Raw genomic sequence first — 18,476 nt, 5'->3', positions numbered from 1 at the left:
TAAATCCTTCAACTCATTGATTCTTACTTCAAAATGTGTAAGAAGTTCTTTAAGTGACTCAACAAGTTCATCTCTGGGAATTTTGGAATATACCTCATTTTCATCTTCTGAGTCTGAATCTGATCCAGCTTCTGAAGTTGCTGTTGCTACCAACCCAACAGCTACCTTTGCATCTTCATCAGCTTCCTCTTTATCAGATCCAGATTCACTACCCAAATCATCCCAGGTTGCCATTAAACTCTGCTTAATCTGCTTCTTGAATTTGCTTGGTTTGAATGTAGACCTCTTTGATTTGTCCTTTGACTTTTCTCTTTGAAGATCAGGGCATTCAGCAATGAAGTGTCCAGGCTTCTTACAGTTGAAGCATCCCTTCTGATCTTCTTTCCTTGAGCTTCTGGAGTTACCCCTTTTGGCGAGAAACTTTCTGTTCTTCTTGGCCAGATATTGAAGTCTGTTTGAGAGCATGGCCATTTCAGCAGCATCTGGTTCAGAATCTGAACTTGACTGTTCTTCCTCTTCAGATTCAACCACTCTGAGAGCTTTTGATGACTTGCCTTTGGATGGAAGAGCTATTGATTTACTCTTCTTAGTAGACTCATGTTCATTAAGACTTAACTCATGAACTTTGAGAGAACTAACAAGATCTTCGACACTTAAAGTGTTTAAATCTTTAGCTTCCTCAATGGCAGTCACCTTCGGTCTCCATCTGGCAGGTAAGCTTCTGAGAATCTTGCTTACATGATCAGAAGCAACATAGCTCTTCTTTAGAATCTATAGCCCAGAAACTAAGGTTTGAAACCTTGAGTACATCTCCTCAATAGTTTCATCATCCTTCATCTTGAATAACTCATACTGATGTACAAGCAGGAGAGCCTTTGCTTCTTTGACCTTCTTGCTCCCTTCATAATTTGAACAGAGAGAAGCAAACATAGCTTTAGCAGTGGATTTGTCACTCATCTTCATGTACTCTGCTTTGGGTATGGCAGTGACAAGAGCTCCTCTGATAATATGATGCTTCTTGTAAAGTTTCCTCAGTTCTGGAGTATGTTTCTTTCTATCCACAGCAGCTCCTTCTTCATCAAGGACTAAATCACCAACACCATCTTCCAGAATATCCCATAATTCTTCATCCAGGCTCATGATGTAACTGTAAAAGTTGGTCTTCCACCAAGAGAACTCTTCAGCATCTCCATTGAACTTTGGAACTTTTCCAACACTGGTTTTCTTACTATCACTATAATCATGTGAGACATGTTTATAGCTAGTATCACTAGAACCAGAACCATTTGGAGGAGGAGTAGTCATGTTTTTCTCAGATCTTTGACTGTTGCACGGTTAAGTGATACACAACAGACCAAGGCTCTGATACCAATTGAAGGTGAGAAAAACACAAGAAGGGGGGTTGAATTGTGTTTTAGAAAAATTCTTCGTTTCTCCTAAAAACTGAACACACTGATCAGAAGCTAAGCGAGACAGCTTCTGAAGTGATAATCAGAATCTAAATGCAGCGGAATAAAACAGAGAGAGAGAAGAAGAACGACACAAAGCAATTATACTGGTTCCTTCCACAAACCGGAAGTAGTCCAGTCCCCCTTGCACTTCCAAGGAGATTTCACTATGAGTAATATCTGATTACAAATGCTCAAGCACACAAGCAAGAGACTTCCTTTGCTCAAGCACACAAGCAAGAGACTTCCTTTGCTCAAGAACACAATCAAGAGACTTCCTGCTCAAGCACAACTGCAAGAGACTTCCTAACTAAACAAAATTACACAGAAAATTGTTTAAGGTTGAACACTTGATATACAATCAGAGGTGCTCACAATACAAATCAGATACAGACTCAATGGACTTAAGAATTTCTAAGATATGACTTTGAGACACAGAAATTCTAAGTGAATGCAGAACAATTTCAGCAGAGGTTTGGTACTTGTGAAAATCTTGTGAGTCTTTCGTTCAGCGTTCTTGCATTACCAATTCTCTAGGTCTTCACTCCTTTATATAGAGGTGTGAAAGAGACGTTGTGAAATTGCCAGCACACCAAAGAGTCGTTGTTGAAGCTTGATCTTTCACCAATGATCTTTTGCCTGATTTGGTTGTTGTCCTATGAAGAACAAATTTGAAAACCATTCCTTATCCAAAGGAACATATATGCAGGCGAGACCGTATTCTGGAGCTGTTTTCTTGTCTTGAAGCGCAGACACAAAACAGAGTAGTGGAGAACGTGGTTGTACAATTCGTACAAAGTACAATGTCAACGCTTTCGTCCAAATTGCAAACACACGCCTTCAAACACCTTTGAAATGACCGTTCCAAACTCCACTAATCCTTTGTTTGTGTTTTCGAATCCAATAGACAGCTTTTGCATTGATAATTCTTCAATTCTTGATTCTTTGCAAATCCAGTTGATATTCAGCTTTTGGTGAAATGGCTTCTGATGAGGCAGCTTCTGACGATGCAGCTTCTGATGAGATGACTTCTGCAGCTTCTGATGATGCAGCTTCTGATGAGATGACTTCTGCAGCTTCTGATGATGCAGCTTCTGAACTACTTGTTTCAGGAGCGCTTTTTCTTACTTCAGAAGCGACTTAACTTCAGGAGCGCTTTTTCTCTTCAGTAGCAAGTTGCCTTCAGGAGCGTCCAAGCTTCAAATTTTTGTTGTTTCCATAGCTCTTTATTTGCTCATTCAGAACCAATGATGATGTAACTTTATAATTATGGTCCTGTACACTTGAACAAATATTAGCTAGTCCAATTTACAATTTTTAATACCTTGTTATCATCAAAACTCTTTAAGGTTCATCGTTAAACACATTTTGTTCCAACACTCTTTTCTTTTGTGGAGGCCCTCCGGAAGAGCTTGCTGGTTCCTTGTCACTTCTCCTTGAAGCCATTATACCTTTGACCGTGGGTTGACTTTTGAGTTTTGGTGAAGGTTAGGGTTTGGGAAGAATTTTTGTGGAAAAGGGTGGTTTAGGGTTGGGGTTGATGTTTGAGTAAGGTTTATGAGTTTAGGTGTGGAGATTGGTTAAGATTTTATGGTTTTTGGGTTAGGGTTTATGGAGATAAGGGTTTGGTGAATTATGGGTTTGGGTGGATGAAAGTTTTTATGATTGGTGGTTTGTGTTTTGGATGAAGTTTGTGATTGATTTGTGGAATAAATGGATTGATTTGGTGTAGTTTTGATGAAGTTATGAAGGTTTGAGATTTGATGGTTATGGACGTTTTAGAGAGAAGTTTGAAGGTAGAGAGAGTTTTGTGTTTGAGAATGAATGAAGAAGAAGAGAAAAATTGAGGTTATAGGTGTGTAGGGATCGGGAACGGGCGTGCCAACCTTGGCACGGGCCGTGCCAACATTCTGACTTTGGCCTCCTTTTTTTGCTTTAAAACCTGGCACGACCATGCCAAACTTAGCACATGCCGAGCCAACTTTCTGGTCATAGGGGACTTCAAAATTTTCATTTCCTTGAATCATGCTTGGACAATTACCTATAAAATAACTTAAAACAAAGAAAAACAAACAAAACAAAAGCAATTAAATGCGTGGGTTGCCTCCCACGAAGTGCTCGTTTAAAGTCATTAGCTTGAAGGTTAGAAATAGTCCTTAAAATGGATCAAAGAGATCATGTTGTGTAGATGACGCTATAAAACGTTCTTTCACATCATGATCTTTAATCATGCAACAAGAGTAAAAAGCGGGACCTTTCATAACATTTTCCAACTCAAATCCTACCATTTTGTCACTCACTTGAAAGACAATCCTACCGTTCTTAACATCAACTAGAGCTCCCGCAGTGGCGAGGAAAGGTCTACCTAGAATTATAGGGACGTCATCGTCCTCTTCAATGTCAAGGACCACAAAATCAGTGGGGATGTAAATCCCTTCTATCTTAATGGGTATGTCCTCAACAAATCCAACTAGTTTCATGGTAGAGCAATCAGCTAATTACAATTCTATCTCGGTAGGTTTCAACTCTCCTATCCCTATTCTTTTAAAGAGGGACAAAGGTAGCAAACTAACACTAGCTCCTAAGTCACACAAGGCTTTGTTTATGGTTTCATTACCAATTTCACAAGGTATGGCAAAGCTACCTGGATCTCTAAGCTTAGGTGGTGTCTTTTGGATGATTGCACTAGTGTCTTTAGCTATAGCTATTGTCTCGTTATGCTCTATAGCCTTTCTCTTTGAAAAAATTTCCTTTAAAAACTTGGCATATAGAGACATCCTAGACAAAGCTTCCACAAAGGGGATCTTAATGCAAATTTTCTTCATGATGTTGACAAATTTATTAAATTGACCCTCCAAGTTGAGCTTAGCAAGTTTAAAAGAGGAGGAGCTTGGGTCTTATCAAGTGGTTTCTCAGTTTTCTCAACTAAAAGCTTGACACTTTCTTTCTCAATGTTTTGAACCTTAGCAATAGTATCTCCTAACTTACTACCCTCAATAGAAATGACATTAACATGAGCTTTAGGGTTGACTTCGGTTTGACCAGGAAAGACTCCCGGTGCTTGAGAAAGAGTGGACACTTGTTGGGCTATTTGGGAGATTTGTGTTTCAAGCATTTTAGAATGAGTAGAGATAGAATCAACCTTGGTATTGAGTTTGGAAAGAGAATCGTTCAGAAATCCGGTTTGGTTTTTAAGTTCTTGAAGTTGTTTGTTTTGGTTGGCAATAAAATTTTCCAACAAAATTTCCAAATTAGATTTCTGCGCGAATCTCTGGTTGTTTCCGTAGCCAGGTGGTGCTACTTGTCCATAGGGATTTTGATTTTTATAAAAGTTTTGATTTTGTCTCATCCCTTGGTTGTATTGGGCATAATTCATTTGCTCAACACCATTAATAGCACTACCTAGTTGGCAATCAACACCAACATGACCAGTATACCACAAATTTCACAAGAAGAAGATGCAGGAGTAGAAGAGATAGCACTAACATTGAATTTTTCAAATTTTTCAGTTAATGCATCAATTTTAGTAGCAAGGTGATCATAGTTAGAGACTTTATACATACCTGCCTCCTTTTTGGAGGATGAAGAACTGGTGATGACTCTCTCGTCGGTCCACTTGTAATGATTTTGAGTCATATCTTCAATCAAGGTGTATGCCTCCGTGTAGTTCTTGTTCATTAGAGCTCCACCTGCAGCTGCATCAACAGACATCTTAGTGGTATAAGACAAGCCATTATAAAAGGTATGGACTATGAGCCAACTCTCTAGACCATGGTGGGGACAAAGTCTAAGCATTTCTTTGAAACGCTCCCACGCATCATAGAGAGACTCCCCATCTTTTTGATTGAACCGAGTAATTTGGTCCCTTAGTTTAGCGGTTTTGGATGGGGGAAAGAACCGGGCAAGGAATGCTTGCCTCATCTGATCCCATGAAATAATGGAACCGACTTCGAGGGAATGGAACCAATCGCTAGCTCTATCCCTTAAGGAAAAGGGAAAGAGATAAAGTCTTACAGCCTCTTGGTTCTCCTTCATGGTTCCACTAATTCGTAGGAAAACAGCGATGTGAAGATTGGGATCCTCGGTGGGGGATCCCGAAAATTGGTTTTGCTGCACCAAGTTAAGTAGGGCAGGCTTAATTTCAAAATTGTCATCCTCAACTGTTGGGTACACAATAATAGCTTGTGGCTCAGCCGTAGACGGCATTGCATACTCTTTGAGAGTGCGATTAGCCATGGCGGTATTATTTCGGGCCTCTCTCCTCCTTCTATGTAAAAACCTTTCGATCTCGGGTACGAATACCACTCGATTTCTAGTTCTTCGCATAAAAGGTTGAGAACCCAAGAAGTTAACGATAACAAAAAGAAAAGAAAAATAAAAAGAAAAAGAAAAAGAAAAAAAGAAGAGAGAATTCTAATCACTAAAGAAAAGTTAATTAAATTAGTTAACTCCCCGGCAACGGCGCCAAAAACTTGATAGAGCCAAACCGCAAGTGCACGGTCTATCGAAGTAATAGTAGTAAAATAGAGTATCGTTCCGCTAGGGAGTTGTTCAATCTAATTAACTTTAAAAGAATGATTAGAGGAGAAGAAAGTTTATAAAAAGGAGGTTTAGTTGGCTGAAGGTAAATAACAATAATATAAAAGAGCCTTGGAATCATTGGTTCATCATAACAACGAATCCTTCACAAGCAAGCCTTAAACTTATAATTCTACGTTAGTCTTAATTTCTAAAGACAAGTTTCTCTTTAGCATGTCAAAGCTTCTCTCGAAGTCAGTGAGTGTATCCCTCCAACAACCACACCTATTCTCATGGGTGATTGCCTTTGGGACCCTTAAAGATCGAAACTTTATATGTCTCAAGGTTTGCTAGACTATTCTCATGTTTTGCAAACCTTGTCTAAATTCACTTGTTCGAATATCAAAGCTCCGTGTTTGCTTTATGAATTGATATTTGAGATAATGAATTAACAATTATCAAACCCTCCGCGTTCGCTTCCACAATTTGATAATGGTTAATTCATGTTAAAGCGGTGAATTTAGATTAGAAATTAAGGTAACATATAATTAGGGTTTAAGGCTTGGTTTGATTCGGATTACGTCATTAGACTTATCCAACAATCCCAAGACAAAGAAGTCTACTCACTCATGTTCATTGTAGATATGGGGGCAGAAGAGAGAAACCAATAAAATAAATTGCGAGAAAGAAAGTAAAGGAATAAAAGAACTTTATTGAAATAATTCACTAAAATATTCTAAGCAAAAGGTGAATGTTTATGATGGAGTGCTACTCTATTTATAGCTTTACAATTGACTTAAAATCTAAGCAACTATAAGCGCTAATCAGTAAAACTACATCAGAGTAACTTGGGCTTGAAGAAAAGCAGCAAAAGAGCATCCTGGAGGGTGGCACGGCCGTGCCACATGTTGGCACAGGCCGTGCCAAGCTTCTGACTTTGTGGAGACATATTTTTGTCTCCGTATCTTCGTATTCTTGCACTGTATTTGCTCCAGTCCTCTTTCTTTTGCTCCAAGACACCTTCCACCATATATTTATTCCTGAAATAAAATAAAATGCAATTTAAATTAAAAGATTCAAAAAGGAAATAAATTTGCAATAAAATAAAATCAAATCGAAATAAAACTTAACTAAATAATGCATTAAAATAGACTAAATTATGACTCATCATAACCTTGGTTGGAACACGGTTCAATATAAACACTGTGGTTTTAAGAGCTTTAGTCCACAGTATGTCTACCATAACATTCTTCACCTCTATTGGTTCTCACGATCTTAATTTGCTTTTCACATTGTTTTCTACTTCAAAGGCATCCCATGCTTCATACTTGTTAAAGCAAGTAAATATGCATATATCGTGAGTAATCAATAATGAAAAAGATGAAGAATTTTGGACCTGATATGTCCATCTCTGGACAACATAAATCAGAATGTATGATTTCTAATATTTCAAAACTCCTCCTTGCACCTTTTTTATACTTGTTAGTTTAATTTCCCTTAATTTAGTTTACACAAATTTCAAAATCAGTGAAATCTAAAGTATCAATTATGTAACACCCCGTTCTCCCAACGACGTGATATTAATAAATAAAATCAGAGTAATCACACAACGGAGTGTCACACTGCTAATCAAAATTTCATAAATAGAAAATAGCTATTTATTTAAACCAATATTTAAAATATCTCCAAAACATGCAGCGGAATAATTCTTTAAAAAATATAGTTTCAACCAAATTCAACATCAATGAAAATCTTAGCACAAAGGCCTCAACATAATTCAACTTTATATTCAACAACGATAAACTCCAATAACAAGTCTTTTCAAATATGATACATAAAAGAAATGAAGAAAACGAAAACATTCGCGACGAATCCCCATCCTAATATGTATCAGAGCCCTAGACACTCGAGCCAACCAACCTACAAGCCATCATTACCTACACATTACCCACGGTCGAGGCAACATATACGCAGAAGGGGTGAGAAACTTATCCAATAATAATAAATATATAATTCATCAAATTAATGAAAACATCAACAATTCAACGACAAGCATTATCAAGTTCATATATACATATACATATATATATATATATATATATATATATATATATATATATATATATATATATATTATATATAACTCAGCATCATATTCATTTTCAACAGCATTAGACAACATCCGCCACAACACAAACGTCATTATCAACAAAGAACACCAACTCGACTATGCAACATCATCAACTTAACATCATTTAATAAGGATAAAGCATCCTACCACATCTTAGACATCAACAATATATATATATATATATATATATATATATATATATATATATATATATTCATCATTATATAACGTTAATTAATATCATCCATTAACGTCAAAACAACAACAACATCATCAAGAACAGCAACAACATCTTCAAGAACAATAACAACAACATCATCAAGAACAACAACAACATCAACCTCAACATGTCCGAAACAAACAACAACATATCACAACATGCATCATTAACAATGTATATAAAAATATACATATAGCAACAACATAATCATCTCCAACAACGCCGAACAACAACAACAACAAATTCGTTATCAATAACGACACCGACAACTCGACAATGCAACGACGGCAACGACAACAACGACAACTCGACAATCCAATGACAACAACGACAACTCGACAATGCAATGACAACAACGACAACTAATGCATCATGCATGTGGTACCAATCTACGCGCGTTAAATGCTAAGCATTCCAGGGCATAAGCCCCCAACAATTTGGATGGTTTAAGCATCCCAGGGCATATGCCCCCGACAGGTGAATGATAAACATTCCAGGGCATAAGCCCCCAACAATGTGGATGGTTAAAGCATCCCAGGGCATAAGCCCCCAATAGGTGAATGATAAACATTCCAGGGCATAAGCCCCCAACAATGTGAGTATGCAAATGGACTCAACTTGTGTATATCATCATACAACTTCAACAACGACTACAACAACAACATATGGGCCTAAACAATTATGACACACTCCCCAACTTCGACATTAGACGATACAACAACGTCAACAACGGAAATCAACAACATAGCATATATATAAAATCAAGTACATTCATCTCAAGTTCAAAACATCATTCAAGAGCAATTAGGTTTTGATCAATAGAACATAAGCCAAATACCCATAAAACATCTCAACTAAATCCCTAACACTTAAGTTTGAAGTTGGGAAACCAACCATAAGTTTTGGACTAACTTGGGAATAGTTATGCTAATTTTTCTTAAAGTTTTTGGAAGACCCACTTGGACTATTTCCATCATAACTCGAAATCTACAAATAATTTTCTAGTCACTCCAAAGTCATTAGAAAGCTAACTCAATTATCTACAACTTTCATGTTTACACCGAAGGCTAATTCAAAACAGAAACGGGTGAAAAATGTGAGTATTTCCTAGAGTGGCCTGTCAGAAAATCGGTGGCCGATTTTGACAAATCGGTGGCCGATTTTTCCAGAACTACAACGTGAAATTTAGGCCAGAAAACGGTGGCCGATTTTGACAATTCGGTGGCCGATTTTGGGCTTCTCTGCAGTTCAAAAATCAGTTTAACAATGCATTTTTCGCTTATGAATCACTCTTAAAACCCAATTTTCAATCACCCAAACCCCCAAAATGATTTTAGATAATGTTTACAGGTTCTATATACAACATAACAACCAAAACAACATAGAAACATGCATCAGACAACATAATTCATTTCATTATAGCAAGCTAGCATAACTTTCTAACCCTAAAATCAAGAACACAACAATTCATCAAATTTTAGAATTATATATCAAGATTATTGAAAGGAATCCCACCCTTACCTTATCTCAGCAAATTCTACAGCAAAAACGGTTGGATTCTCTCTTCCTAGCTCTTCTCCTAGCTTTCTCTTGGTTCTTCTCCTCTTTCTCTCCAAAAACCAGTTTTTTCTAATGTTTGTACGTGAAAATGTTTCTATCTCTTTTTCTTTCTTTTACTTCCAAAAATATAACTCTTTTCTTTTCTCACTTAACTCCCTTAATTTCTATTTAATTTCTACTTAATTCCCATTAACCAAAAATAAATACTAATTCTACCTCTTTCTATTTCTCCTATTATTTCCACAAATAATAAAACCACATTCATTTAAATAATACACAACTCCATGAATCATATAATAAAATAGCATCACTCCATATATCACATAAAAGTCATATAATATATATATTTCACATAAAATCACATATATATAACAAATAAAGTCATATAAAATATTCACCCATCTACTAAAAATAATAGAATAAAAATGGGGTGTTACAAATTACTCCATCATTCACTAGTCTTTTGATTATCTGAATGAAGATGTGTCCTAATCTCCGGGGCACAAAATATAATAGATCATAAAGGAAAAAAAAGTATTTGTATACCTGTAAAAAATTCTAAGGTAGAGATCATTTAGTCATTAACCCTTCAAACATGGGAACTTCTACTACACTCGCAAATTGAGGTGTACACTAGTACTCAACTTGTTTCCTAAATCTATAAATTAAAAATCATTTGTATGCAATAAAGAACTATTTATCGATCTTTATATTTAGAAAATATAATTTCATAAGAAAAACAATAATTTCATAGTTAACAAGAATATTTTTTTTTTATATTTATCGTTAAAAATCTTTTTTTTTAATAAATCGTAAAAATAATTAACATTCTCCAGGTTTTTTGTTTTTTGAAGAAACATTCTCCATTATAAGCTAGAAAAGTTATATTTTACTAGCGAAAAGATGGGCACTCCGTGCCCGTCTTTCCGCTCTTTTTATTGCGCTAACGTATGAAAATTATGAACGGTATTTTTTTTTTTTTTTATGAAATTTTGGTTTTGATTAAAAATAAAAATACAAATGTGTGTTGCTTTTTTTAATGACACAAACAATAATCTTTATTATAGAAAAAATTGTTTAAGAGTATAATTGGACTAATGGAAAAGTAATTATAAATATACTTATCTAATTTGTTATACTTTTTAAATAATAAAGGAAAAAAAAACAGATAAACATATATTCATATCGTGTTTGTTACATTTGTTTTAATATTTAAATTTATTCTTATCTATTTGTTACATGTGTTACTTGTATTTAAAATTAAGGGTATTTTTGGAAAGAAAATTCCAACCCAAAAATGTGCTGAAAGAGTTAGTTTCCTTTATATATAGTATAAATTTCGCAGTCACTTTTGATAAAATAAGGTTTAGTTATTATAATTTTAAATCATAGAAAATATATTATTTTTTTCAAAAACCACTTACTAATTTAAAAATTTGGTGTACCACTCAAATTGTGTTTAGGGTTTAGGGTTTACTATAGAATTTACCCTTCAAACAAACCTTGTATCTCACAATCGTGATGGCATCCAGTAGCGAGAACAATGATCAAAACAACGACGTTGCTGCTTACTCGTTAATGAAGGAGGAAATAACCGCCATCAGCAACCAGCTCCTATCTGCTGTAACCCTAACACCACCGCCAAATTCACTTCACATGTCGTCTCTTCCGGTGGACCTCGTTATAGAAATCCTCTGCAGGCTACCGGTGAAGCTTCTCCTTCAACTTCGTTGCGTCTGCAAGTCATGGAATCATCTAATCTCACATCCCAAATTCGCCAAGAAGCATCTCTCGACCACGCGCAGCCGCCTTCGCTTGGTAGCCCACACCAATGTTCCTGGCAAGCTTGTTATTGCTTCTTACCCACTTGACTCCGTTTTCACAGGCATAACCACCAACATCACCGATTTTGTTGAGTACGAAGACAACTACCGTCTAAACAAATTCGATTACATAGTTGGCTCTTATGATGGCATTGTTTGTTTGGTTGAGTATTATCAAAATGCTGTTTTATTATGGAATCCTTCCATTAGAAAATTCAAGCAGTCGCCTCCTTGGAAAATGCCACAAATTGGTCGTTCCTTTGGTCTTAGGTTGACGTATGGCTTCGGCTATGATCATGTCAGTGATGCTTATAAGGTGGTTGTTGCTATCGGTTACACTGCGTATTACAATAGACCCATTGTTGACAAAACTGAAGTGAAGGTTTATACTCTCGGTACTGATGTTTGGAAAACCGTTCAGGAGGAGTTTCCTGTTGGTGTTAAACTTCGAACCCATGACATGTTTAGACATGAAGGAAAATTTGTGAGTGGCAAGATTAATTGGTTGGCTTGTAAAGATTGTTGTGACGAAAATACATACTCCATTGTTTCTTTTGATTTAGGGAATGAGTCTTATCAACAGCTTTTGCTGCCTGATCTTGGAGAGATATATGATGCACGTGAGTTGCTCTTGGGTGTGTTGAGGGATTGTTTGTGCTTATTTTCTCGTAATGATGTTTGGATTATGAAGGAATATGGTAATAAAGAGTCTTGGACTAAATTGTTTACTGCTTCTTATTGGCAAGATCCTATTAAATATTATAGGCTTACCAAGGCAGTATATATTTTTGAGGATGACCAAGTGTTGCTTCATGATCAGTCCTTTGTTGATTATAATTCGAGGCTGATTGTTTATGATTCCAGGAATCATGCTTTTAAGTTTATTAAGACTGCGAACACACCTGAAGTCTATGTTGAAAGTTTGATTTCACCTTGTTCTTAATGTGCTAGGATGTAGAAGTGGTGCTATGTCTCTTCAGCATGAGATTCAACTCTAATTTATATTTTAATTTATGTTTATGTTATTTATTTGTATTTGTTTTGATTACCAATGACTTCATCATTAATTAATGGTTGATTGAATTTTTTTTTTTTTTTTTCATTTATGTTATTTGTTAAATTGCTAGAGGTTTTTGTTCTCTCCTCAAGCATTGTTTTTTATATAGTTCACTGAATTTGATGGTTAATGGTTTGATTTTTAAAGATCAGAATTAAAATTAAGATATGTTATGCATTAGTATGTTCGCTGAACTGTTTGCTAAGATGATTTGTGGGTATAAGCCATGCTTAAAGCATGGTATTCTGGAAAGAATTGTTTCGCTTAAGCGGTACAAAACTCAGGATGTTCACGACATACCACGCCCAGACTGACGAACAAACATAGATTGTGAACAAGTTTTTAAATAGGCAGAGTGGCACCTATTTTATTTTAGTTCAGAAAATTCTTACTTGCATACCTATTTATAAAATTAAAGATATATTGAATTGAAACTAATTATAAATGGATGAAAGGCCAAAGAAGTTCTTTGGTCATTATTCATTGTTCTGTTTCAAAGTACTAATTTTTTAATTTATTGGACTTGTTTACTCTTCTATGTTTGCTACAAGCCAATTGCATTTCAGACATGTCCTTTCAACTCGCGTGTATTGTGAGAAATGAAAACTATTGGATCACAATTAACGACTCCAATGTTAGATTCTTTTCTTTTTCTTCTTTTCTGTTATGGCCACTGGAGACAATTGATATCAAGAAAGACTCTAATATGATTTGGTTTAGAACAAAATGAATACAATTGTTTTAATTTGTTGAGCTCAGGTAATCAATCAACTCTACCAAGTTGAAGAAAATTAGAATTGTTAGTTTCCGGTGAAATAGAGCTTGCCAACCTCTTAGTTAATCGATATCAACGAATATTGAAATTTTTGTTTATCATTTTTCTCAAAATGGTCCAGAATTTATCCGTTGGTACCATCTTACTCAGTTTTAGTGTAGGCTACTGACCTTTTGGTACTCAAATCATTTTCATGGTCACAATACTTCAAAGTTCAAAAGCATTTTGAAATGAAAGTTATCTTTCGACATAATTAAAGCCTATAAAATCATTTAATCAAGGTTTTTAGTGCTGCTTCTGTTGCTGTTCAATTGGAGAACCTAGCTAAAAAACTTGAGTGCACAGAACAAATAAGGTACTGGGTACTTTGACCGGTATTCCCATGTTTCTTCACGTTTTAAATTGTTTCATTTTATTTGTGAATGTTTCCTAAAAAAATTGGTGTTTTCTTTGCTTTGTTTTCTATGGTATGTTTTGATTTTGCTTGTCTTTCTCTATCCTAAAATGGTTGTCATTCATATGTGCGAGACACATGAATCTGGTCTTTATGTGATGGTGCACGATGTAAAGGAAAAAAAGAGTGATTCTTCAACAAAAAAAAAAGGAAAAAAAGAGTTATCGAGTGCAATTTTTTATGAACATTTAGAACTACTACATACTTAATATTTATGTATAATAAGAAAATATAAATTTGACATAATCATCTATTTATCCTTAGGTGTAGGGCCAAGTCAGTCAGGAGTTGGAGCAATGTTTAACCTCGTTTAATCATTTGTGTCACATCATTCGGAGATAACAATCACTAGTTAGCACTCATGAAAGAGCAAAATGGATAATGTGATGGATCGTAAACATACATACTGGAAATCGAAGAAGGAGGGGATTCGGTGATTCTCATGTTTGTGATTTACGATTGTGAGATGAAATTTGTTATGCTAGATTTTATAATTTGGAATTATTTCATTCAGTTAAATGTATTTTTGATTAATAAAATATTAATTTACCGACATATATAAACCCTTTTTTCATGTGTTTTTGTCAAATCCGTGTTTTTTTTTATGACAGTTGTGCATTAGAAAATGTGACGGTTTCATAGAGACATATCAACATATCTCTGTAAGCTTAACTCAGTTGGTAAAGACAATACATAATATATATAAGGTTGGGGATCGAAACCCGGACGCCAACAAAAAAGAGACATATCAACATTAATCTCATTTCATAACCCCTTAAAATCTCATTTCATAACCCCTTAAAAATGAATGGCTATCAATATGCTGGAGGCATATTAGATTATATAACGACAAATCAACATGTAACGGAAAAAATGCAATCAATATGTAACAGAAAAAATAGAGAGCTTTAGAGTTTTTTTTTTTTTTTTTGAAGGAAGAGAGCTTTAGAGTTGGATGACAAAATTAGGACACCATAGAAAAAAATTATAAGATTTTTGAGTTACATAAATATCTTTCCGATTAAATATAAGGAAGATACTAGACTTTTGACCCATGCGACGCACGGGTCCTATCGACTGTTATAATGATCAATAAGTTATATTTGACATGTGTCATGTATGTGTCTATCGAAAAACACAAATGTGATTATTAGATGATTGTTTCCATCATGTGCAAATTTGCACATATTAAGAAGTTTAAAATAATAACTTTGTATTTTATTTTAAAACAAAATAGTAAGTTTTTATTGAAACGTACATTTTATATTAAATATATAATTTTATAATAAAAAATATATTTTTCAATTTTTTTGTTACTTTTAGTTGTTTTAACATGTGCAATGTTGCACATATTAGACAGATCCTTATTAGATATACAATATAGCGATAAAATATGTCTTAATATGTCATTCAACGACATACGAATCGTACCATATTTGTCACGTATTTGAAAACATAATTCATTAAAATGATTTGCTTGCATTTGATAATAAAAAAGAAAAATAAGAACTATTACCTAATTTAGAGTAAACCCAATTGATAGCCATATAACAAATGAAAATGGTAAATAAGGACAAATTGCATCACAATAATAAAAGTTCGAACTAAAAATGTGGTCAAATTGAAGCTAAAAAACCTGAATAAAAACTAATTATATAGAGTACAAGTTAATAATACATATCAAAAGCAATTATATAACCTGGTAGAACATTATCTTTGCCTCTTTGCTTTAAGTTGACAACATAAAAAACTGAATTTGGATGTCCTTTTAAGCAAAAACCTCTTCAATTTTAACAAACAAAATAATAGAGAAAAGAGAAGGAATAAGCATTAGATTTTTCATCAAACTATGCACAACCATAAAAACTTACCTAAAATGGTTTCACTACTAAAAAAAGGTCGTTTTCGGACGGAATTTCAGACGGTTTTGGGACGGAATTTACGGAAACTTCCCACGGATTTCGGACGAAAATCCGTTTTCGGACGGAATTCGGACGGATAGGGCGCTGTCCGAAACAACCGCGTCGCAAATTGTATTTTCGTCCCAAATTCCGTCCGAAATATATTTCAGACGGATTTCGGACGGTTTTCACACAAACACGTTGGACTAAACTTCAAACGGATTTGGGACGGAATTTAATTAAATTTCCTACGGATTTCGGACGGATTTAATTTAAAAAATTTCCAACGAATTTCGGACGGATTTAATTTGCTTTACAAAATTTCCATGCTTTTCGGACGTGGTTATAATTTTTTTTTATTTTACAGAATTGCCACAATTTATATTCAATAATACATACTAAATCAAATAAAAATAAATAGTAACTCAAGAGTAAACAAATGGCCATTGCCTGAAACAAAATTATATAAACTAGATTCATACAAGTGCTCAATGTTCTAACACAATAACATGACTAAATTGTTCATTAGTCAGTGCTCAACAATAAAAGTAACACAATCAATTGCACTAGCAGGGATAGGGGAAAGTAACACAGGTTGTATCAGATCCATCCTGCAACACCAGCAGCATGTTTCAGTTACCAAATGCATTGAAACATTAAAAACATTCATCAAATTTTTCTGAGATGTCAAAGCACTTTATGCCATCAATATTAGGATTGTTGATAACTGCCTTCAATAGAGCGCGCTCAATCTCTTTTCCTGTCATATCAGCAGCGTGAACGATTCTGTTATGTGAATGACCTCCCTCCAGCACTCAATCTCTTGTAGTCTGTCACTTTGTAATGCAATGTACCCCTTCCAGCAGGTATACAAGTTCCCATTGCGATGTCTCTGCACAAAAAGCAGAAAGAGGCTAGATTTAAGAAAATAGTGATCTTTCCCATTCTCAAAATAGTAACAATATTAATAACCATGAACTATGCAGAACCAAATTCAAAGCTTAGCATAAACAAACTCTCAATCAACAAATGTGCATTAAAAGTTCATTTGAAATGGATTTAGCTCTTCAAAAGTTGACAATTCATGTAATAGAGTAAAGTAATAACAATTGTTGATGAGAAAATGAACGGCTGATATTCCAACACATCCAAAAAAAAAAAAGTTTTGAACAGTTTTTAGCTAATGAAGCAGGGACTTGAACAGACACTGGACACGATACAAATTAAAAAAATAACTCAACACTGCTAATATAAAAAAAACATAGGACACTAACACCACTACATATATATTTTTATTTCGGCATACTTGTCTGCTAATATAAAAAAAAATGTTTTGTATTGACTCCACTAGTTTAATTTCCTATTGCTATTTCAGTGTCAGGTGTCCGTAGTCTATTCCGTCCCCAAACTTCTTTCCTAAGCAACTTGATTGTCAAGAGAAAAATCATAAACATTGAAACACATACATAAGCATTGTGTACAACAGGAAGTTAAAATCTAAGGAAGTGTGCATATGTTAACAGCCAAGACAAACCGCTATGAATGCAACAAAATAAAACGCCAACATAATGTCAACTATCGAGTCATTTCTTCGGTTTAAGAAGAAATTTGGACATAGAAATATACCCAATTAGGGGACTAATTGTAACCATCACAGTGACTATAGACAGAAAAGGAGCGTAGAATATAATACACCACAATACCAAGAAAATAAAATAAAAAGAAGTAATTTTCTTTATTTTAAACAATTACAAGTTAGACCATTACAAGTTAGACCATCTACTAAAGCATTCAAGAAAAAAGAAACAAACTAACTGTTGTTCACATACCACATAAGTCATTCACTTTCTTCGCCATATCTTTTATCTCCTTCTCCACTTTTTTTATGCTTGTGGATTAAGGTCCCAAACCCTACATAAAGTAAAACAAAATCACATATCCGAAAAAAGTTATCAAGCTAACAACTAAGAAACCTAGCAGTGAAAGTCATGGATCAACAAATGAGCAAATCATCTCCAAAAATATCACTTGCTTTCTATATTACAGAGCAAATAGACTCCAAAATCACATCATCAACCCTAAATGCATAGTTACACAAACTAGTAGCACCTCACCTCAGTAATTCTTGGTGAAAGATATTGATTGGGTACACTCAAATTTTGTCAAACCATATAAAAGTTTAAACTTTACCTAACATCATGACACAATCTATGCATCTACATCATACTAACATGATATATTAACAATTTTTTTTTTGAAACATCATATATATTAAGCAAGGCTAGCACAAGGAGTACTATCCCGCGAAGGAGGAAAAAGAATACAAGAAAGAGGGTCATAACAATGACAGCACCTCTCCACCTAACAACCAGTCAACAAAAAACCCCCTATAAGCCAAAATCAACAACAAAAACAGGAAAAAAAAACTGATAACACACCAACAGCAGCAGCTGCCACTGAACTGCAAAACACATCAGGAACCATGCTACACCAGCTGCTCGCAACACTCCACCCTTTCTGCTAACCACAGCAAACCACTCGCACAGCAAAATAAAACACACAGGCCAAACTGATCAGCAAGACCAAACA

General features: G+C 34.8%; 1 protein-coding gene, 1 long non-coding RNA gene and 1 other non-coding gene across 3 annotated transcripts; 2 read left to right on the top strand and 1 right to left on the bottom strand.

Moving 5' to 3' along the window:
* The first annotated feature begins 5,214 nt into the window (after window positions 1–5,214).
* Window positions 5,215–5,321, top strand: LOC146936083 (small nucleolar RNA R71). Its single transcript, XR_015033664.1, has one exon. It is a non-coding gene; the product is annotated as a small nucleolar RNA R71 (small nucleolar RNA).
* A 6,077-nt stretch (window positions 5,322–11,398) lies between these two features.
* Window positions 11,399–12,799, top strand: LOC146936082 (F-box/kelch-repeat protein At3g23880-like). Its single transcript, XM_085749141.1, has one exon. It carries the CDS (start codon window positions 11,399–11,401, stop codon window positions 12,641–12,643), a length of 1,245 nt encoding a protein of 414 aa, XP_085605267.1. The 3' UTR covers window positions 12,644–12,799.
* A 3,520-nt stretch (window positions 12,800–16,319) lies between these two features.
* On the bottom strand, window positions 16,320–18,463 carry LOC146936081 (uncharacterized). Its single transcript, XR_015030448.1, has 3 exons — window positions 18,326–18,463; window positions 17,717–17,798; window positions 16,320–16,779 (listed from the first exon to the last, which is right to left on the bottom strand). It is a non-coding gene; the product is annotated as an uncharacterized LOC146936081 (long non-coding RNA).
* Window positions 18,464–18,476: the final 13 nt, after the last annotated feature.

Source organism: Medicago sativa, chromosome 3 (genome assembly GCF_051527215.1).
Source record: "Medicago sativa cultivar Bolivia chromosome 3, Bolivia_mono, whole genome shotgun sequence".
NCBI lineage: Eukaryota > Viridiplantae > Streptophyta > Magnoliopsida > Fabales > Fabaceae > Medicago > Medicago sativa.
The sequence above is the reverse complement of the archived record's forward strand: the minus strand, read 5'-3'. Positions and strand labels throughout refer to the sequence as shown.